The sequence below is a fragment of the Eurypyga helias genome, unplaced genomic scaffold (assembly GCF_000690775.1).
Source record: "Eurypyga helias isolate BGI_N326 unplaced genomic scaffold, ASM69077v1 scaffold34002, whole genome shotgun sequence".
In the NCBI taxonomy this organism is placed as follows: domain Eukaryota; kingdom Metazoa; phylum Chordata; class Aves; order Eurypygiformes; family Eurypygidae; genus Eurypyga; species Eurypyga helias.
In genome coordinates, this window is record NW_010235937.1 from 1 (window position 1) to 23,485 (window position 23,485).

Genomic DNA, 23,485 nt, shown 5'->3' on the forward strand with positions numbered 1-23,485 from the left:
CTCTCGAGGGACGCCTCCTGGCTGGTAAGTAGCTTCGCTCCAAAGCACCGGCTCTCCCGTGTCTTGTGTGCAGTGCAGCCCAGGGTTTCCCTCTGCAGGAGCTCGTGGGATAATGCTGCGCTGGGGTGGAGGGGCGAGTTTAAATTCCGCTCTGTTAGCAGGAGTCAAGCCGAGGGTCATACTGCAGCTGCATCCAAGTCCATTTAGGACACGGTGAGGATGAGCGGCACGGGGAAGCTGTAACACCACCGGTATTAAACATCCTGCCCATCCTCTGCTTGAACTTCTACCCAGGGGGAAGATGCAATCCCTAAGTTCTCAGATACTGGGAAACGGGCTGCCCTCACCTTCTCCCCTTGGGCCCGGCCAGCTGCCGCACGCTGGGACGACTGCGGAGACGGACAGCGTGGGTGGGCTGCGGCGCCCATCCTCTGCTTGAACTTCTACCCAGGGGGAAGATGCAATCCCTAAGTTCTCAGATACTGGGAAACGGGTGATTTATTTCAGCTTGCGTGAGCAGAGTCTGTCCTTTCCTAGTGTGCTGGGTGTCGGAACGGGCTGCCCTCGCCGCCTGTCCCCTTGGGCCCGGCCAGCTGCCACACGCTGGGACGACTGCGGAGACGGACAGCGTGGGTGTGCTGCGGCCACCTGCATCCGAGCCCATCCAGAGCTTCACTCTGCGGTTCCCTGCCAATTGCTGATGGACACTCAAAATGCTGGCTGGTCTGGGTGGTGGTTTTGGTGAATTCCTAAATTACTGTTACTGGTTGGTCTTCTCACACCTGCATTCCTGTCAGATGCTTAAGCTGTTGTAGAGGCCAGTGCTGTTGCCTATCTTTAAGCATCGTCTCCTCTCCAAAGAGGTAATTCCTTAGCTCTGGCCAGCCTTTACCTGTGGGAGAATATCTTCAGACATCTTTTGGCTTTTTACCAACTGCAAAGCTGCACTAGGGTGAATTTTCCTCCCTCTAATTTTGACTTTTTAAAGGACAAAATTCTTTTTAAGCTTACTAACAGATCCGCTTGAAAAGGTGGATCACAAGTAGCTGTACTCTGCTGCTTAGGTTTTATTATTCATATTGTGGAATTTTACAGTGGAAAAAAAAGTAACACAATTAGTGAGCGTTAACTACCTGCCTTCTTCCTGTTGGTGCCACACGAACTCGTATGCTGCGCATACGTTGAAAGTTGTGTGGGCTGCTTTTCTCCCCTAAAACTGTGCTTTAGTGACAGAGGAGCATGGAAAGCATCCCTAGAACCCACACGTGCTTCACCCTCCGCGCTGTGGGCCTGCGGAGGGGCCACCTTTGCCGTGCTTGGCCACCAACGTCCCGTCGCTTGGGCCAGTGCTCCCGCTGTGGAATGTTCTGTGTGAGCTGGAGAAGACAACACAGCCATCAGCCTGTGCTCCCCACGCACTGCCTGGAGAAACTTCATCCCGGGGCGGAAAGAGGTGGATTAGTGCGGATGGAGAACATGGGGAGATGTTAAAACAGTATTTGACACCAGAGACCGTAGCTCTGGTGTGTAAACAGCCTGAGTGCCGAAGTTTGAATTCTGTAGGGGGACTTTCATCATTAGTACTGCGTAACAAGCAATCGGCTTGCATGGCTGTGAGGCTTTTGAAAAAAGTCTGTAGTGCTCTGTAGTAATAGCTGTGGTGCAGGGATAGCTTTTTTTTTACTATTTAAAAAAGAAAGATCTGAGCAATACACGCTCACTACGAACCAGGGTCAAGTGTAGCTGCCTGTGGTACAGCAGCGCTTCAAGTTTCTAGCATCAACTAGAGCAAGAAATTGAAGATCTTTTAAAGTGTGATTGGAATAATTTTAAAACTATACAAACAAAATACCGGAAGAAATGTTCTATTGCTTTAGAAGTTGGAAAAAGTACATGATGTCTCCAGCAAAATAACCTGTCACAAGTGAGAATTCATGTAGAAATTGGGTGGGGAGGAGTTGTGTTTTTAAGTGGCTTTCTAAAGCCACTATTCCAAAGAACGAGAGGGAAAGGGGGAAGAACCAAGTTTGCCTGCTATAGAAATATTTTGAAGAGATCAGAGGAGCAGCAAAGTTCCCTTAGGACAATTTCCATGCTGGTGGTGTAAAACAAAGCCTCCCACGCAGGGGAGGGATGATAGTACAACCTGCAAACCCTTCCCGCAACGTTAAACGCTGGAACAACCACATCACAATGCTGAAACATCGGTGTGGGGGTGCGCAGAGTGGAGTACCCGTAACCATCCGGATTTCGATGGGCTCGGTGGTAACACAGTAGGGAACGTGGCATTAGGTCTTCCACTGCTGTCGGAAGTTTCATCTTGGCTGCATGTTGTAATACTTGGCTGAGCTTTGCAGGGAGTTTCCTTAGGGGAGGGCGTCTGTTTGTTGACATCTAGTGGGAGAGCTCATAGTTCTGTCTGTGTGAGCATACCATAGTAATGCTGTTGCTTAAGCCCTGCAAGGAATGCACTTCTTTCTGCCAGAGGATTCGTCGGGTTTCACTCGGGAAATGAGTGGACTCACCAGCTCTGTTTGCACCTCTCGGGCCTTTTAGCCCATGCCTCCTCAGTAAAAATCCTGTTGCTGACTCACAGGGCAAAAACGGGGAATATGATGTCTTGTTTTAAATACCATTTCTAACCTCAAGCCCAGGGAGGTATCACCTCTCTGTTCAAAAGTGCCGAGTAGAACAGCCACCGAATACCTTCTGCCCGTGGTGCAACTCCCTCTTACTCTGTTGGGCTGGATAGGCAAATGCTCAGTAGTTGTCTGCAACCTTTGATTTTACATTTGTTTAAGAGTGTTCGTCGTAGGTACCACGGAGCTACTGCTGAAACATTGCAGTGCAAAATACAGTGGGCAGTCTATAGAGTAGGCATTGACTGTGCCTTCTCCAAGCTGGTTGTGGACTGCAAGGCAAAGCAAGGTGAAACTCCTGGTCTGGGAGAACACCCGTTCCATTATACGTCCCATCGGTTTGCTGAGCTCGTGGCATCTGTTCAGAAGATAAATGTCGGCACAGTGCTCTCTGAAAAGAGTACATTTTCCTGTTAACCCTTCGAACACACACTTGCTGTAGTTTCACACCTCTCAGAAGGTAGCGTAAGCCTTGGGCTGTGCTGACATGTCTGCTGAGTCAACAGAAGAGCGAGCTGCCCCGCTCCTTCCTCATCTCAGCTGGGTACTGCTGTGTGCTGGAGCCAAGACCCAGGAAACGACACAATGAGGTGGTTCAGCTGGATGATGTGGCACAACTCTAATCTCAGGAAAACTCAAAACTTCATAGGACAAAAATTCTGGTTTCTCAAAATAGGATAAAAGCGCTTTTATTTTTTTCTAGATTAGGTTCATCTACAGCCATCAGTTATTTGAATATGTAGGGTTTAAGTCTTGATTCTTTGCCAAAATACACGATCTGTGTCCTCCAGATGCACTGAGGCATCCTGTAAATTTGGAAGAGTAGTTAGTAGATGTTCTGAAGGACTAAATAACCTACGTGTGACCGAATTAGTACGTACAGAACCTCTTCCATCAACTCCTCTGATCAGCTAGGTAGTTTTAACTGGTAGGAGGGAGTCTTGTAGTTCAAAACAAACTTCCATGAAGCTTGTGGACTACTTGCACGTTTTCTGTTGGCTAAAGAAGCACAGAATTGCATGCCTTACTGTGGAAGCCTTTTGAAATAGTCATGATGTCAACCTGCAGAATAAAGGGTGCTTCTGCATCTTTCTTGGACAGTGATTCTGCTGCCCTTCAGCCCTGGGAACTTCAATCTACCTCAGTGCTAGTCCATTTGGTTGATCATCCGAGTACGTATTCTTACTGTGATAGAGCTGTGTGTAACAGGTTTGTGGTGTGGATACTTTTCTCGTGTATAGACACCAGCTGATCGACAGAAAACATCCTGGGGGTGCTATTTTTACTCTTATCAATGTAGTTTTTGTTAACTAATTGGAACTGATCATTAAAAAGGCAGCATATAGAGGATTATGTACAGATTTAGAATTTCACATTTTGTACTTCTGCTGTAAACCCAAAGAACTGGATGTCTTGGCACTGTGAACTGAATTTTCATGTTATGGTTGTGAAACGTGAGCTGTGCTGTTGTGCCTTTCTCTGAGTGACAGGAGCGTGCTTCTGTCCTGCCTGTCTGAAAAGGTACGAATGTGTGCACAAGATGCAATAAACCGGGGGAAGAAGAGCACGGAAGCAGAGTAATTCCTGCAGTGTTACCTGTGCCCATGTTTTGGATACTCACCTCTTTCTTCAAGACTATTAACTCAAAATAGTTGGGCTTTTTACCTCTGTTGAGTTCTGTCTGTTGAATTTGACCAAACCAAAGCCACCGGCAGTAGTTCTGGATCCCGCTCTGCCCTCCTGGCACTGCCGAAGCCCTATGCACAACTAGTACGCTGCTAGCGGGGTAGGGGAGGGAGAGGGCACGAGGAGAGATGTTTTGGGTCACACAGGAGGTCTCCCTAGCTCAGTCTCTAGGGAAAACCATAGGAATAATGCAAGGGTAATAATTCTGATGTATAGCAAAATCTTCCCGTTCTTTGATGTTATTTAATGTGTTATGGCAGCTGTTTGGTTTTGCACTTCAAGGAGTTAAATCTAACGGAGAAGAACAACTCAAGGTGTCTAGTCCTGTGGCTTCCTGTGTGCCAGCCCACGTTCAACACGTGCCCTTAGACGTAGCCTTGCAGAGTTCGAGAGCAGCGCCGCTTCTCAGTTCATCTTAACCCCTGGTTTCTGTGTTTGCGGTGAAACTGCCAGCAGCAGGAGCCCGTGTAAAGAACCCGGGGTTGGAAGCATATGCACGTGCACGTCCGGAGGGAGGCTGCAAGGCCCTGGCCTCCCAAAATGAGGGACTACCGCATCAAGTCTCTTAAACGCTCCAAATCTTCCCCCATTTGAGGGGAGTTTCTGTTGAAAGTGTGGGCTGATTGTCGGGGTTCTTGAACTAAACCTCACGGCAGTGCTTTGTCCCCTTCAGGTCCATTGCAGAACAGAGAGATTGGGCAATTTAGACCCTTCCTAGGAATTTCTGCTCTTGTTAGAGTGGATCTGGAAGGTGAGGAGGGACCATTTGGTCCTTGGTGCAGCTAGTGACAGTTAAACTGCATCTTTCTCAGGAAGTGTCCTGCATTTTGCAGCTTGGCTTTCTGGGCTCACTCATCTGCAAACCTTTGCTAGTTAAAACCACTAAAGATTAACTTCTTAACTGCTCAGTGGCTACCTATGGACTTGTGAGGGGAAAAAAGTTGGGGTTTTTTTTGAGAAAACTTGGTTTTTCTAATTGACACAGTTGTATTTCAGGAGTTGTCTTTTGGTAGTTTCCATCAGAACCTTTGCTTGAGCTCTCAGGATACATGTGGCAGTGTTAGTCCTTTCATGTCTTGTAACTGATGGTGTGAGTTTTTTTTCAGGGGGTCTGGAGGGGTGGGGGTGTGTGTGATCTGGTTTTGGGGGTTTTTTGCTGTGTTGGATTGTTCCTGTCAGTGCCAGAAGGTGGACAGATGAAATGCAGTTTAAAGAACAGCTTGCTTTTCAGTCCTGTGCAAGTGTAACTTCAACGTAGGTAAAAACTGGAGCCTTTGCTTATGTTTTGTACATTTTCTTGTATATATGTGTCAATTATTCTATTAACAGTAGGAAAAAAAATGTTTAAATGGAAAATTTGAATAGTGTGAATAGAATAGTTTGCAAATGGTGGGCATTAGATGGCCACTACATGAGCTGTAATATTAATGCTTAATTCTTCTATAAATCTAAAATTTAGCCAGGAACTGGTTAGGAAGATCTGGAAATAGTTTATGGCAACATCATCAGTGTGATATTAATGCTAGCAGCCAATTAGACTGAGTACCTGTTTAAATATTTCAAGCAGCTTTTGTGCTACGTAACTTGTCTTCTTTGCTTGCTCTTTAAAATAAAAGGTCTGAGGGAAAGGGTTTATTAAACTTCAGTGCTACTAAAGGTAATGGTGCTGTTTCAAATGCATGGGCTGTCGTCAGGTCAGCCTCTGCGATAAACTGGTGCTGCAAGGTGCTATGACAATTTTCCCATTTAAATGTAAGATTTGGGTCCAATTGCCTTTTTGTGTGTGTAACAGTTTGGAGTGGTTTTGAAGCTTCTCACTCAGGAATCTTTGAAGGTGGTGCCTTTTTTTTTTTTCCTTCTTGTGTAGATTGTAAATAAAATTTCCAGTCTTTAGAGCCAAAGTGGAACTCTCTTAAACTCCTCAGTTGGCCTGTGAGACTACTCTCTGAAGGATCAAAGACACATTTCTTTAAAAAAAAATTGTCAACCTCTGCATGGATTTTAAAATTACTTGTGAAAAGGCTAATGAAAGTAAATAGCTCAAATTGCTTACCTGATAGTTATTCTCTGGAGATGTCATTTCACAGGCTTTTCTTTACAGTTTGGTAACTGATCTTCATGAATAGGGAGTTATAAACTTAAGCCTTTAATACTGTATTTTCTTCTTTATTTTAACAGCTCAAAGGGAAGAGAAAAAGCATGACGATAGAGCAGAGTCTACATCAACATCAAAGAAAGCTGTTGCATCTGTAATGGAGAAACAGACCTCTTCTCTGGCTAAAAATCTTCCTTCGAAGAAGCCCCCATCCTTCTCTAACACATCGCTAACTAAACAACCACTTAAACCTTCTGCTGGAAGTTTCAAAGGTGTAATTCCTAAGAAACCTTGGCCTTCATCAGGCAGTGTTCCTTCATCAGGCACTGTTCCTTCAAAACATTCAGCTGTTTCTCATGGCTCAGCAGTTTCCAAAAAACCATCTCCATCTTCCGTCTCGGCTGGAGGACTCAAAAAGCCTTCACTGCCTTCCATGTCTACCGCATCTGGAAGTAGTCAAGCAAAACCATCAGCTATCCCAATCCAGTCACAACCCAACTCGCAGATCCGACAAAATATTCGACGGTCCCTCAAAGAAATTTTATGGAAGAGGTGGGAATTCAAAGCACTTATTTTATATAGGAAGCTATAACTAGACATAAATGTTTGGCCTGAAGAGTTCTGTTTATTTCTTGATAAGCAATATTGAGGGATTTGATTTATACTACAAATTACTACAACTGGCATTTCAGGTTTATCTTTTAAAAAAAAAAATTAAATCCTGATATAAAATAAATGTGCATGTGGAAAAGCCTTTAAAAAAACCCAAAGAAACCTTACTGTTCCATGTAGATTGAGGCAATTACAGCTGAAGAATTAAATCACAGCATAGAAGCTTTTATAATGCAGGTACTCTGAAGTTTTAAAATCCGTGTTGGGAAATGTAGAGGTTGTAGGTAACATAGTGTAGGAAATACAGCGAAAGCTTAAAGGCTTATGGAGGTGGAGATTCTCTCCCCTGTCCAACATAAAAATCAGCCCCAACAACCCGTGGTCAGTGGACAACTGTATCACTTGGGAAAGAAAGAAAACCCAACTGGAAGTAAATTGTCGCACAACGATTAAAGCTCACGCCAGCCATCAGTACTTACTGCACGCTGGTGTTGTCTCTGAAATGGAAATGCTGTTCACGGTGGAAAATCTAGGACTAAAACTCCAGTGCTTGGGCTCCCTGTGTCCTTCACGGCAGAGGAATTCCTACGGTCAGTGCCGGGAGCAGGAGCGGTGCGCGCTGAGAAAGGCTCTGCCCCCCCTGGGGCCGCCGGCGGGAGGGGTGCCGTAGTTCAAGGTGCTGAGACAGACTTTGGCTTTGAGGTGTCTTTTAAAGGTGTCTTGAGTCCTCAGCGGGTGAGGAGCAGCCTAGGTTAGCTCCTCTGACAAGTTAGTTGTTTATGAACGCTGCCCGAAGAGTCAGGCCTAACGAATGCCTATGCCCTTCTTGCTTTTGACAGGGTCAATGACAGCGACGATCTGGTCATGACAGAGAGTGAAGTAGGCAAAGTAGCATTCAATATCGAAAGGGAGATGTTTAATTTGTTTCAAGTTACGGACAACAGATACAAGAGTAAATACCGCAGCATCATGTTCAATCTCAAGGACCCCAAAAATCAGGTTTGGAATTTCCTTCAACAGTAAACATACACTGAAACACACTTTTGGTCTTTAATGCTAAGTCAGACTCTGCCCTCAACATTAACAGTTTCAAGATAGAGACTTGGGAATTATGCTGTAAAAGATTATTATAAAGCCATTCGAATCTTCAACAAAAAATACTATCCAGTAGGACTTCAAAGCCTGCTTAGTTGGCTGGGTGTATTTATGAAGTTTGGGCATTTGCTGTGAGATATTTATTTACAGGATGGCTTTCTTAAAATAAATACAGGCTTGACATTCTGCAGTAGGTGTTAGTTACTGCCCATGTACATGGTCGTATTTCTGCTTTAAAAGAAAAAAGTGGGTACTGGTGCAGATGAAAATACCCACTAGGGAACACTTGAAGCTCTTTTTTTCTTAATTTCTATGATAGGTATGAAACAGGGAAGTGGCTGCTCAACTTCTGACATTCCTGTTCAGTTATATTGATAGATACTGACGATGATGAGGAAAACCCTTACTTTGTGCTTCTTTCATCCTTATTTTCTGCTTTCTGCACATTTCCAAATTTATTTATAAGTAGCCAATATTTTTAATAGAGAATTTAGAGACTGGAACAGGTTTTGCCTGCACAGCACTGCAAATCTTGTTAGTTGCCCAGGCAGGTTCTCTTCAGCATGGCAACAAAGTCTGTTTTGCTTTCAGGGACTTTTTCATCGTGTCCTTCGTGAGGAAATCTCGCTGTCAAAACTAGTGAGAATGAAACCAGAAGAACTTGTATCTAAAGAACTGTCTGTGTGGAAAGAGAAACCTGCTAAAGCAGTAAGTAACATAGTTCTCCCCTGTGTCCTTAGATGTGAATTAAGAACGAGTTTGCCAAACCATACCCCCACATTACGTTAATGCACCATTTTCTTCCAAATGAAATACCAGTAATGTTCCGTTTCAATATACGTTTTCTCTGCCACCAGTATAACAAAATAGAGAATAAAATTATAAATAGATGGGTTTTTTACCAAAATGGTTTTGTTTCTTTCAGACGATGGAGTCAAGAAGCAAAACCCATGAAATCAAGAAGGTAGCTGTAAAACGGGAACGTGTGCAAGTTGTAAATATGGAAGATTCTCCACCAGTGTCTGATTCTGATGTAAGTATTGATTGTTGTCAGTGTGAAGACATTGAGGGACGTAACTACGGCCTTTCACCAGAAGTGCAGGTTGCTTCAATGAACTTTGAGGATATTATCACCCAGTAGGGGTACTATGACCATTTTTCCTTTTAGTCTGAAAGGAGTGCAACAACCAAATGACGGGCATATTTTGCCTGTACTTCTAAAATGCTGTGTGTTTTTCAGCCCTTGCTGTCGATTTATAGAGAAATATTTTATTTGTGAGCATTAGCCTATCTACTTCAGAATACTGGGGAATGAAATGAGGACAAGTATTATTTGAGAACTCGGTATCTGACATGATCTGCGTTAACCAAGGCCTTTAATCATGGTTTACAAAGAATTTTTGATGGTTGAAATGAATGATTAACTGGAGTATTTTTTGTGTTTATTCACTTTTAGGAGCAGCAAGAGTCAAATCGAACTGCACCAAATTTGAACAGTGCTCCTTCTCTAGATGTTTTTAGCAGTATGCTGAAGGATACAACAAGTCAACATCGAGCTCATCTTTTTGACCTGAACTGCAAAATCTGTACAGGTATCTACAGTGCTGACTTTGTGCAAAGTAAAAGAATTGTTAAGAGTGCTGTTTATTTGGTTTTTTCCAAACTATTTAGTTGTTCAATAGTAATCAAAAAGCTTTTAAAATACATTTATAGGTCAGATTTCAGCATCCGAAGATGAAGTACCAGCTAAGAAGGCAAAGACAGTGGCTCCTGTTAAAAAAGTGGAGTCGAAATCAAAACCAGAAGTTCAGCCAAAGTATGAAAGTTCTGCACCAACCCCAGCGGCAGAGCCTGCCAAAGAGGACGCCTCTGAAAACGCAATGGACATTGATGTAGAACCTGCAGCAGAAACAGTTTCTCAGTCAAACGTAGAAAATAGTTGCATTCCTACAACTCAGGGCCATGACAACACAGGTACTTCGGTACCTGAAGAGGCTTCTCCTTTTCCTGCCTCTTGTGCCGGCGGAGTTGTCACGACCGTAACAGTTTCTGGCAGAGACCCTAGGACAGCAATGAGCGGCTCCTCTGGCATTGGAGCACCAGCCCTGCGTTCTGGTCTTGCATTTGACAAAGTTTCAACAGTGGAAACAAAACAGGAGATTTCCAAACCAGTTACGACTGTCCCCAGATCAATATTAACAAAACCATCCTCCTCACCAGATCCGAGATACTTGGCAGTTCATCATTCACCCAGTATCAAGTGCGTATACGTCATAGTAAGCCAAGCTACAGAATGTTTAATGTGGTTATCTTCAGTGTCCCATGTTCCCCTCTCCCTGTCAAAAGGCACATCCAGCTTTAAAGTTCAGGTAGCCTGATTCAGATTTTTAATTCACCATCTCCTCATTTACCTTCTGTAGATGGTTGAATTTTCTGGGTGTCAGCGTGTGTTGGCAGAAAGCTTAAGCGGTGTGTTTCAGCAGATAAATAAAACTGGAAGGTGTTATGCAGGCTCAGAAGTCTGCATGTGCATTAATAGAGAGAAAGCGGGTGTATGTGGGAGATGCTTTAAAGACATTTCCAGATTTTCATCCTATGTTAAAATACTATTAGATCTGAGTTTACGAATATGAATTAAAATTAACTAATTGCTTAGCTTGAAAGGGAGGATTTCTTTCCTATTCTGGGTATATTCAGCAGTAAGGTTAAATATTGCAAAGTATATATGAAACTGCAGTTAAACCATTTTTTTCATAGCAAATTCTTTGACTTGAAATCTCTCACATGCATATTGTTGACTGAATGGGAAATATATAATTCAGATTAGTTTGTTACAGGGTCAGGACCAGAACAGTTACACTACTAACCTAATTCTATAGAAGTTGCATCTTCTGGCATCTTTTTGCCTGTCTGTGGTACACATTTGTTTTCTGTCTCCTTGCGTTTTTCACTAACACCAAGTTAATGGAAAACATTAACAAAGCACTTAGTGAAAAATCTGTTACTTGTTTAAAGTATTTGATCAGTTGTAGGAGGGGAAAAGAAAGACAAAAAGCAGGGACCTTTCTCATTTGTCTTCTATAACCTTTCTGGTTTGGATTTGTTTCGCAGTGCTGCAGAGCCACGCTCACCTCAAGACACTGATACGTCCCACTTTCTCTCTCGTCTCAACACCATTTGGAAAGGATTTATTAACATGCAGAGTGTGGCCAAATTCGTCACCAAAGCATATCCTGTCTCCGGGTGTTTCGATTACCTCAGCGAGGTCAGCACTGGCGTGTTTGTAGTTAGAATAAGTCTGTACTGCAATTCCTGATGCTAGGAAGGCTGGGGTCGCTGTGTGTACGTCGCTCTGTTGGAACTGTCGTGGTGAATGGCATCCCTCGAGGAAGAGGAAAAGTAGCTCAAGGGGAAAAAAACCCTAAAAATTCCTCACAAATTTGTGAAGAATTCTCACGTCTTTACTTATATTTATACACGTGGTAGGATCTGATGTGGAACAATACCTTTATTTCAGCTTCATTTTATTGAACAGACATTGTAGAGGCAGGATTTTAAATTAGCTGGTTTGTTGTGCTCTGGATCACACAATGATGTGATCTGTTACTGAATTTTGTGCGACTGTTTCTGAAAAACGCCATCCTCTTTAGTAACTGTCAAAACCCATGGGATGGTATTATTCTGGGAGGGTGCACATCGAAATGCTGGGACGGCATAGAGGTTTGTGCCAAAACAAATAAGCTTTTCTTTTTCTCTCTTTTCTCTGAAGTGCACAAACGGGTGATTTAGGACTTTTATTAGTAGGGTTGGTGGTTCTTTTTGGTGTTCCTATTGCTAAAGTGAGCTTCAGTGTCCTCATGACAGGAATCTCACTAGATTCATGTGACTTGTAGTCACGAGTGCAGCGTTTTCTGAGAAACTGGAAGTGTGGGAAAAATCTGGATTTCGCACAGAAGCTTCCCTACCAAAAGAAAGCCAGTATAAGGGGCACACAGGACTATTAGACATTTTGGGGCTGTCCTGGTTTGGGAATGCTTTTTGGTTCACATATACTGCTAGCTTTTTGGTAACATGCCATGATCAAACACCTTGAAATTCAGAAAGAGCCGGTCTGAAACTAGGAAAGTATGTATGAAAATTGACTGAATAGGGGGGCATGTTATCCACTGGGCTGCTGGGAGGGGGAACCTGCCCTGCTTTTATACATTAGTCTCTCTTGGTTTTTCTCATACTACCATCTAATACTTCTTGTTTAGGATTTACCAGACACCATTCATATTGGCGGGAGGATCTTACCGAAGACAGTCTGGGAATATGTTGGCAAACTCAAATCTTCGCTTTCTAAGGTATTCACTTAAAATCCTTTGCAAAACCCAGAAGGAAAATACGGCAATATAAAATGACAACTTTTTACAACCTTTTATACTATAAATCACTGAACAGCAAATACTGACACAGATCACACCTGGAAAACTACTGACACCACTTATTCCTCTGAAATTTCTGATTTATTGAAGAAACATGTTCATTGAGCTGCAGATCCTCTCGATCTCGCTCTCCTGCACAGTGGCTAAATCTTCATATTATTCATTCGTTTTAATGATCAAACATAAATCATCTATTTAGTATTGAAGGATGAAATTCAAGTTTTAAAGAAAAGGAACTTAGCATTTATTGTATGTAATAGATTTTACTATTAAATACACTCCAGAAGTGAAAAAATGATGCAGACTATACAGATACAATCAAGAAACTATTAATTTCAGCTTCAAGATGTTTAGTTTTATGGAAGATACACAAGTAATTTGTATTTCTGAAAGTGACAAACCTGTGTCTCAAAATTCTGTTTTAATATTACAGATTGAACAACAGTACTTGTTAAAGCTAGACTATTGCCTTGAAAACATAGTTGGAGTGATAAACGTACAGCGTACTTTTACCCTTGGAATTTTCCCCTTACCATTTTACGTGCTGGTGTGTTGCAGGTTGAAGTTTTTTTCCACTTTGCTTTTGTATTACAGGAATTGTGTTTGATTCGTTTCCATCCTGCAACAGAAGAAGAAGAAGTTGCCTATATCTCTCTCTACTCCTATTTTAGCAGTCGTGGTCGTTTTGGTGTTGTAGCTAATACCAACAGACATATCAAGGATCTCTACCTGATCCCCCTGAGTTCTAAGGACCCAATTCCTTCCAAACTCTTGCCATTTGAGGGACCAGGTAAGCACAAAACAGGGGAGGTTAAATGCTAGGTAAAATCACAAAACAGAGGTCAATCTGAGACAACTTATTGCTGAGTGTTTAATGAAAGGTTTATTCAATATTTTTATATAAAACCAATTTTTAAGTGTGTAAATAGGGAAAAATGAGAAATCCAGCTGTTCAAGACAAAATTGTCTGAAGTTTACATAGCCTTTCCAACAAGATGCTTATATGCTATTAGGAGGGTGAGCTTACCTGTAAAATCAGAATGTGAAACAGCCACTATATTGAAAAATACCAACAAAAAACCCCACCCTATCCTCAGCAACCCATAAATGCACAAAACCGAGGCCCGTACAAACCATTCACCGTCGCTTAAATCAAACAGGAAACTTTAGCCCACAGAGGACGAAGGAACCTGTGAGGACCAAGGTAATGTTTACGGTGGTTTTACTACGCTGTCAGTGTCTCATGCTGCGTATTATGCTGTACGTGCAGTGTGGTGCACAAGGTCTTTGACGTGTTTTGTTCTAGCTGGGGCAAACTCCGGCCAAATCACCGACTTCTGGAAATCGGTTTGTTGGAGGGAAAAGGGATCCATATCCTGTGCGATTAGCAGGTGGCAGACAGTAGTTGGTATAGGCAGGTTATATTATAATGTTCTGTTTCTAGATAAAGTTACCAGTGGTAATGTTTGGTGTGAGTTTTCTCCATGTTTGTGCGTTGAACATGGTGACAGAAGAACTGAGAATGAATTCAGCCACGAAGTGCCCTTCTGTTACACAGCGTGAAGGGTATGGAGGAGGTGCATACACTTGGTTTCCAAATAACTATCTGGGGGTTTATATAAAACAACAGATTGAGAAGCTGAAGAACTACAGGTTACAATTCAGGGAATATACTTCATTGTCACAGCAATGGTTTGCAAAATACTAAACGGTAGGTGTGAGATGGCAAACGTGCGGGGAGCTGACCTTTCCGGGAAGCCAACTGTCCTCTACTCCTCAAATACAAGGTTAGGACCAAACTCAATAAAGCATCCTCAGGGCTTATGTGCAGGAGCATCAATGTCTGGGACAGGTTTTCATGTGTTAATGGGATATGACTTCAACAACAGATCATGATACATCGTTAGTTAAATGCTCTCCCCTTCTCCATGCAAAGGGTACTTGCTCTGCGTCCTCAGACAAGACTTTTCTTATACACTCCAGTCTGTCGTATCCATCCTTGAGCAGAGCCCACTCTGGGTCGTTCTTCTTAGGCTACAGCTAAAAGGCAGGATTATCGCTATCTAAATTACAGCAATATAGCTGTAATTGTTGAATCTCATAGCCATTAGCTTAGGAATTCTTGAAAGGTAGGCAGAAACTACTCTATTTCATAGCCAAGAAGTGAAAACAGAGTGCAGAACACTTTTGGCACAAGGATATAGCCAAAGCCTTAACTCAGGGACTGGTTTTTCCAGTGAGTACAAAAGAAATGCCCTCCGTTGTGGACAGTAACCCCAGGATGGGATGGGCCATTGAATCAGCTCTAAGGGTCTGCAGCCTTTTGCTGGGCTAGCAAACAACCTGCTTTAGGGGGCGCTTCCCTAGTAGCCTACTTGCATTCCTGTAATTTGTAATGTCGGCCTGGTTTTGCTGAGTTTCAAGTGCAAACTGAAGGGAATTGCTCAGAGGAAACACAGGCAGCGTTTGCAGGTGGAGGCAAATTTTATGAGTCCGGTTTTTCAAATGGAAATACATATTTGTAGGCAAAGCGGATTAAAGGATAGTAATAGAAGCAAGGCTCCAAAGGCAGAGAGAGGGTGTGTGATGTTAGAGTATCGTGGAAGACCCGCTTGGACTTCTGCCCTCAATTCACACTTCTTGGAAACCTCTGTGGCAGCTTTTACCTCGTGGCTGTGCTAAGCTGAGTTCGTATTTTAAAACCGGACCCAGTGTGGGGGGCAAAAAAACTCAGGTAAGCAGTTTTTCTGGTTTTGTGTATGTATGAAACCCACATCATAAAAGACATGTAATCCATACTTTTTAATGGCATCTGATGGAATTTACCGCTTTTTCTTTCTTTCGCAATCAATAAAAATATTTTCTGGAAAGTGGTCATTGTCTCCTTAAATTTAATCATGTGCCTGCACGTAGGGTCTAGCCAGGACTCAAAGCATTCAGACAGCTTGAGGTGATGCCATAAATGTGACAGGAGGGGGGAGGAGGGAGAGGACAATAAAGCCCTGCCACTCCAGAAATCCTAGTTAGAAGATATTCCAGCTCTATCAACCATTTCCATCAGGCACATGCGGATTATGAATTTCTCCTGTTTTCTGATGGGCTGGATTAGGAACACAACTGAGGACTTCTGAACTGCGCTAGTACCTAGAAGATCTACAGAAAACTGCCAGGGGTGATTTAAAACCAGAGGAAGGTTATCCATATTTAGACTTAATTCATCTCAGACATTTATTGCCAGATTTTTACCTGTCAGTGGGCTCTTCTGCACTGTCTTTTTGCCATGGTTTACGTACGTGAATGTCCTTGTCTGCCTCGCATACACACTTAAGGTTATTTAGCACTTGCATCTCTAGGTCTTAAAGCACTTGTAAAAAAAATTAGTATAGTCAGACCAAATTAACGATAGTGATTTATTGAGGGGTTTAGTGTCAGCTTTGGGAACATAATAAGTATCTTACATAGTTAAAATAAATGAATTTTAATAAACCAGCCATGTATCAGCAAAGGATTCCACAAACGTTGATACATCTCTTCTGGTAGTTTACAATAGAAGTGTGTTTTGTCTTAAAGTGTGGAGGCAGGAAATCTCCTCATGCTGTTTAGAATGCTCCTAAAAATTTCATCCAACGGAACAAAATTTAAACCTGACTCTGAACGGAGTCGTGTCTTCATCTCGGCAGATATCGCTAGGAAAAGTAGCCGTAGCATTAACTTTCTGTGCTGGCCGATTCCATTCGGCAAGTTACACTGCTGGAAGGGATCTGTATCCCGGGATTGAGGCTGCACAGATTTGATGATAGTTGTCCGTTGCTCTCGTGATTCATTGGGACAACTATTTAAATGGTGATGATAAAAATGTTAAGAATATCTTGTATTGGTCTCTGCCCTTTAAAAAATGTACATCGTGGGGATGCTTAGTCCCTTCCCGTGGGTTTGCCATCGATGTACAGAAATGGGGCATAAATCACCTTACAGGTAACTTCTTACCTGCTGCTGATGATAGGGAAAGAAATAGGTAAAACTGATTTAATGAAAACCTGTGTTTAAGGGTAAGAAAACTACGTATTCATCCCATACTAATATTTAGTACATCCTGTTTTAATGGCTTTAGTTACAAGATGTAACTCAGTAAAACCTGCGTGTGGACTTCAAACCCATAATAGGGTAATGACTGTTTTAGAAACAATTTAGCACCGAACACTACTAACTGGGGACACGGCTCGCAGCACTTTTAAAATGCTTGTGAAAGACAGTCATTGAGCAACAGTTGGAGGCTGCAGCCAGCGTTTTCGTTATTACCTAAAATTAGGCACTTAACCTGCTTATTGAAACAGAATGGGACGGACCTTTGAGATGCTGGTCTGGCCGTGTGTTTCCGTTCAAAAGAAGCACTTAGTTTTTGATCACTCAATTGAGTGAATGTAGAAGTCAGGTGAGGCAGAACTTTGAATATTTGTGTAAAATTAGAGTATCAAAAGGTAAAATTTTAATGCATTTATTCCTTGATGACTAAACTCTAAACAGATTAAATTATAACTAGTGTTCTTAACTTACTACTGGCATTTATCGTCTCGAAAGTGTATTAAAATTTTACCCTGTTTTAATTAGCAATGTGATCTCTTTCTCACAGGGATTCAAACCTGATTTTTCAGTAATTGCTGTTTATTAGGTACCCTGTCTGATGGATTTTTGAAGCCTATTTATTTCAGTTATTCAGTGTTTGAGATGCGTTGTGACTAATTGCATAAATCGCAAGTCTGAACATAAAACTGGGTAACCAGAACATTAACAACAGGACAGCAAATGCCTACGAGGAGTTTTTGGATAAACACCCATTTGTGAGGTACTCTGCAGTGGTCAGCACTGACCAGTGTGGAGTTGTTGCACATACACACTGATAAAGGAAAAATCTAAAGCCAATTCACACACAGTGAACCATTCCCGTGTCGAGTCTATTCCGGCTGTAAATTGTGAATGGGGTTTCTCCCAGTTGTCTTTTGAACTCTGCCTTGATCTCATATATGAATGTCATTAAGGTAGTCAATTAGTGTGAAGAGAGCTGCTGGGATTGCTTTAGGCTGTGGGTGCCAATAAGTATGTGGATAAGCCAAGTATTGATGTGGTCCTTGCTGAATCATCTCAGAGTCACTGAATTACTTGTTTCGCTCCTGTCCTGCCTACTTTCATGGTACGTCTCAGCATCCCTGCCCCTCTTACGGGGCAAATTCGTGTGTGCACTGAGTTATTAGAAATCCTAGTTCTGGTAATGAGAGCCAGTTCGTTTTTCTCATGTATTTATAGGTTTTATATTTTTTTTGTTAAATATGAAAGAAGGTGAAAATTGGCAACACTGGCTAACACAGTAATCTTGTACCTGGAGGAAAAATACTTCTTGGCGCCGAATTTTAGATGTACAAATAGGAAATAATATGTACTGCAAAATGAAAAAAAAAAGGTTATTTAGAACAGCATGTCCAATAGGCTCTTACCCACAGAATGTGTAAAACTTGACTGCTGAACTGTGAAATAAGACAAATTCTATTTTGGATTCTAGAATGCATTCTGTAGAATAACTGTTTTCCAAAAAGGTTTTGCTCAAATTTAATTATTCTTGTTTCTCAACAGAATGATAATGAGAGCCATTCCTGACAGGAAATCTCAAGCAAATATTTTAGATTTGCCTCAGATTCTCCTCATCGTTTTGTCTGGTCTTTTTGAAAGACTCTTTCTAGGGAGTAGCCAGACTTTGCTGGTTTCTTCATTAAGCGATTAAACCAGTTTTGCTGTGCTATTCCCAGTTACGGTCAGAAGAACATAGAATTTTAGAGGAGGGGTTTTTCCTCTCAATTGTCAAGAGACCTCAGAAAACTTTAAGTTATCTTACTTTATTTGAAAAATTACTGTCTGTCGTCTTACTTGTAGCTCGTTATTTGGAAAGTAAGGCTTATGTGGGATAAGATTTGAGTGTAAAAAGCAGAAGCGTCGGTGATTTAGGGGGACATTCTGTGAACAGAAGTTACTGCTTAATGAAATATATAGCAAGTATTGAAGATAACTAGTAGGCTTAAAACATAAAGCAGCTACGGTTTGGGTGTGCTATTTAGTGAGCTGCAAATAATTCCTGCAGTATGGGCTTTCACTGAAGAAGAAATCTTGGTTTAATTCAATGGGCTTTCCCTTGGCGTCACTTCAGCCAAGTTTTCATCTTAAGTAGGTTCTAACTGAATTTAGTGGAGACTTTAAGAGCCATGGTATCTTCCCACTGACAGAACTTCACATTTAACTGAAAAATAACTGGACTCTTACTGATTTCTCAGTGTGACATTAGCAGCCAAAGAACTTAAATACGTGAACATAAATCTAGGAAGACAGCTGATGTAATTTTCTCATTAGGTGGTAAAGAGTCCCCTTAAAACTTCAGTCGGTTGTTTCAGCAGAGCAATGTATCTGTGAATGTGGTTTGCTGATGGAAAAAAGTGTGGGGTTTTTTGTTGGTATCAGAACGTTTTCAGTGCTAATAATTAGATATTTTTAAATTGTTCCTTAATGAGCAGCTGGTTTGGTTTAATAAGAACAAGGAATATTGTGTATATATATATATAACACTCTTACTTACAGGATCTTGAATAGAAGTAACTGCATAGGTCAGATTCCTCACCTTTACCATTTAACTACAGTGAATATTATCTGCTACTTTACAGATTGTTTTGTGTTTCCGTATTACTGCTCCCTAGCTGGAGGCAAATGATACCTAATGGCAAATATGGGGGGAAGGCAGTGGTCCTCAAATGAGGACTTTTAAAAGTCATTAAATCCAGAAGTTAAAAAACCTTCTTTATACAGATTTTTCACATTTGCCACCGACTGTACGGTGGATTTATTCCCTGCCCTTTATTCTGGACATGTTTATCTTCCACAAGTGCCAGGGAAAACTGTGCCTGTAAAAGGAAGAAATAGAATAGATGAAACAGACCTACAGATCTTTGCATTTTTCCTCTTTATCAGAAACTTTCCCACCATCATGCTAAACTCTGGTCTGCTTAAGCTCCTCCGGTATGTTATCAGTTCCCCTGCTCCTGTGAATGTCTAGCTGGAAAAAACAAACAAACAGGGAGAGGGTTACAACCTTTAATACTGTTTCCAAACACAGTTTGTTTGCACTTATCTTTTCAGCAATTACTGTTATTTGTTTAACTTGGAGATAGACAAAATATTTACAGGCTGGTGTAAGTGTCAGTGTAGTCTTTCAGCACAGATTATACCAGGAATATACTTGGGAAGTTTGGCCCAGGTTTTCCCACTTGTCAGTATCTCTGTGTATACAACATGTCTGCAGACTATTGAAAAGTAAAGATATGATTTTTCAGAGGGAGAGGTAGGGGTGGTTGGACAGCAATAAAAATGATGTAACAAGACAAAAATAGAAAAACTTAAAAAGATAGAAACACAAAATATATGAAAAGTTTCTAGTGAAAGGGTAACTCAAAATCAGGTTTTTACATATACAATCTTTGTGTTCTCTTTCAGGTCTGGAGTCGTCTCGGCCAAATTTAATTCTTGGATTGGTTATCTGTCAGAAGACGAAACGTCTCGCCACTGGCCTCGAAACAGACAGGATGGAGGAAAAGCGAAGCAGAATTCAAGCACACGAGGACACGGAAACACCACTGTTCTCTAAAGGGCCACTAGCTGCTTCGCAGGAGAAGAAAACTCCGAAGTACACACTTTATTCGGGAGAATCGGCCATCAGTACCACACCACCTGGATCTCCTCCACCTCCACCCCCACTTTCCGTTCCAGACACCTCGGCCGTTACGCCTTCAGTGTTAAAAATACTGTCCTCGATTAAAAGCGGAACCACAGCTCCTGCACCACCACCACCACCACCAGTTTCCACTGCTGCTCCTGCAAGCGTTACCACTACGCCGTCTTCCTCCTCCAAAACAGCCACACCGCTCGAGCACATCCTGCAGACGCTTTTTGGAAAAAAGAAGACTTTCGAGCCTGTTGCTAAGGATTCTGAAAGTGTCCAGCCTTCAAATAAGGAAAGTCAAGCTGCTGCTGATGGAGGAATGTCAGCTGTTCCTTTGCTAGATCCCATTGTGCAGCAGTTCGGGCAGATGTCGAAAGAGAGAGCTATCGAAGAGGAGGAGGATGACAGACCGTATGATCCCGAAGAGGAATATGGTCCGGAGAAAGCTTTTGAAATGCAGACTGGTGAAAGTGAAAAACTGTACGGTGTGGAAAAGCCATCTAATACAGCAGAACTGGAGGATGAGGCCTACGATCCAGAAGATGAAACTATCTTGGAGGAAGCTAAAGTTACGGTTGATGATTTACCTAACAAAATGTACACAGACACTAAGAGCACTGCGTCGGAAACAGCTGCTTCGTATGTGCCTGACTTACCCGCGTCCTCATCCTTGGTGGAACAGCAAAAAATGTTGGAAGAGTTAAACAAACAAATAGAGGAACAGAAAAGGCAACTGGAGGAACAAGAAGAAGCCCTCAGACAACAAAGAGCAGCTGTTGGTGTTTCTATGGCTCATTTTTCAGTGTCTGATGCTTTAATGTCACCACCACCAAAATCTTCCCTAGCAAAGACTGAGTTATTCCATCAGGAGCAGCAAGCTATGCAAAAAGCAGATTTACCTGTCCCTTTAAATCAGCAAGCGCAAATTTTAAACCAGGGCTGTGACCCAAGGCAGAGCAGAGATCCTCGACAGGCCCGAAGAATCGTGACAGAGACCAATGACAACGTTGATTCTCGAATGAAGCCCCAGGTGGTACGGACTGAGATACCCACAAGAGAAATCCCTCCAGTGAGTTTTCTAAACACTTTGCAGACTTCCCTTGGTAAGGACGATAAAACTTTAATTTCTGCTCCTCAACCTGTTTTTACTGCGGATAATTGGGTTACACCTGAAAAGGCTTCCATGGTGTCCCAGAAAGAGGCGTCTAATAGCAAATTTGAAAACACCATTCAAGTTAATTTGGAAAACATGAGTCAAACAGTTGCTGGAGAACCTTCTATGTCCAAACCTCTACGTAAAGTGCTGCTTCCAACGCCTCCAAGTACATCTTTTCAGCCCAATTTCTCTGCATCAAACGACAGTCATTCTTTGCAAAATATGCATCAAGTGCCATGGTCAAATGAGTCAAAGGAAATAATGGGAAGGGATTCTTTTTCAAATCCAATGTTTACGTCTCAGGAAAAGGCAGCTGGTCACTTTGAACCAGAGAGGGGCCTTTCATCAGTGCAATACAACGAACAAAGAAATCCTCAGTCTCATCAATTTATAGAGCAAACCGAACCTCCATCAGTTCAGAGCGAGGCCGGACCTACCCCACAGCACTTTGAAGAAAACCGAGCTGGCCCTCCGTTTGCTATGCCTGGGCAGAAGGGAGGGCCTCCACTGCCACTGATGGTTAATGCACCTGCAGGACCCCACGGACCTAATTTTAGAGGGCCGGCACCACCATTCGCTGAAGACCATGTTTCTCCAAATAATGACGGGCAAAGAGGACCTCCACCTGGAAGATTTGGAAATCAAAAGGGTCCCATTCCTTCCCTGTTTTCTACACAGCATGGACCACCATCTCTTTTTGGTGATAATAGGGGCCCTGCCCCTTCTTACCATGGTGTTCCAAGAGGAATGTCACCATCTCAGTTTGAAGATCATAGGGAACCTCACATGGAACAAAGGGAATTCGCAGAATCCCAATATAATGAAATGGTTAGGCCTCCGGGACAGTTTGAAGGACCTGATCCACCTCAGTTTATGGGAAACAGAGGACCTTCGCCTTTTCCTTTCGGAGGTCAAAGACGACCCCCGCCAGCTCAGTTTAAAGGACAGAGGGGCGGCCCTCAGTTCGGAGGGCCGAGAGGTCCAGCCCCGAGTCATTTTGGGGGACCAAGAGGCCCTCACCAAAATCAGTTTGAAGAGCAGAGAGGTCCAGCTCCAAATCACATACCTGGTCCAAGAGGACTTTTGCCACAGCCATTTGAAGAACGGAGAGGGAGTCCGCCACCCAGGTTTGCCAACCAGAGAGGTCCAGCACCGCTTCAGTTCGGAGGACCGAGAGGAGCTGCACCTGCCATGTTTCCAGAAGAAAATGAACCTCCTCCTTCTAGATTTCATTTCCAAGGTCAGTCACCACAAGGTATGAAGCCAAGCCCAAGACCACTCCTGGACCTTCCAAGCCATCCACCACCCCACAGAAAAGACATGTGGGAGGAAGCTGGACCATCTGCATCTCTTTCCAATGTTTCTGGACAAGGATCTGAGTCGGAAGGACAGTGGTCAGCATCAGACTTCCGAGAAGGCAAAAATCCCGAATTTAGAGGCCAGCCATTTGAAGGGAGACAGAGAGAGAGATACGAGGGAGGCAGTAAAGACAAGGTTTTAGATCAGCCAGAGCCTCAGCAAGCAGATAATCGACAAGGTAGACCCTTTGAGGAGAGACGAAGGGATCGCGAACACGGCAGACCATGGGAAAGAGACCGTGGCAGAAACTGGAATAGAGACAGAGACTGGGAGAGACACAGGGACAAGGAATGGGACAAAAATAGAGAGAGAAACCAAAACAAAGAGAGAGAGAAGGATTCAGACCGGGCTAAAGAATGGGAAAGAAACCGAGACCGAGAGAGAGCAAGAAACAGAGAGAGAGAATCCTACAGAAGACGTGATAGAGAGCGGTCAAGAAGCAGAGACCGAGATCGCGAGAGAGACAAAGACAGGGACCGGGATCGAAGCAGGGAAAAAGAAAGAGATCGAGAGAGAGATCGAGATCGAGATCGTGAAAGAGGAAAAGATCGCAAAGATCGGAGTAAGAGTAGGGAAACTGGTAAAGATATGAAGCCAGAAATCCCGAAAGAAACTCCGAAGTCAACAGAAGCAGAAGCTCCATCTTCCACTAATCAGTCATAG

The 23,485-nt window shown here is 42.7% G+C and overlaps 1 protein-coding gene across 1 annotated transcript; it reads left to right on the plus strand.

Moving 5' to 3' along the window:
- The first annotated feature begins 2,133 nt into the window (after positions 1-2,133).
- On the plus strand, positions 2,134-23,485 carry LOC104504657 (death-inducer obliterator 1-like). Its single transcript, XM_010146925.1, has 13 exons — positions 2,134-2,265; positions 2,802-3,039; positions 4,999-5,076; positions 6,504-6,972; positions 7,872-8,031; positions 8,719-8,835; positions 9,053-9,160; positions 9,584-9,719; positions 9,841-10,387; positions 11,239-11,392; positions 12,384-12,473; positions 13,149-13,344; positions 20,082-23,485. The coding sequence occupies exons 1-13, from the start codon at positions 2,134-2,136 to the stop codon at positions 23,483-23,485; spliced, it is 5,829 nt and encodes a 1,942-aa protein (XP_010145227.1).

Coding starts and splice junctions, on each gene's coding strand:
- LOC104504657 (XM_010146925.1), top strand. CDS start 2,134: ATGATAGTACAACCTGCAAACCCTTCCCGCAACGTTAAACGCTGGAAC. Junction 9,161..9,583: donor CACCAGTGTCTGATTCTGAT/GTAAGTATTGAT, acceptor ATTCACTTTTAG/GAGCAGCAAGAGTCAAATCG. Junction 11,393..12,383: donor GTTTCGATTACCTCAGCGAG/GTCAGCACTGGC, acceptor CTTCTTGTTTAG/GATTTACCAGACACCATTCA.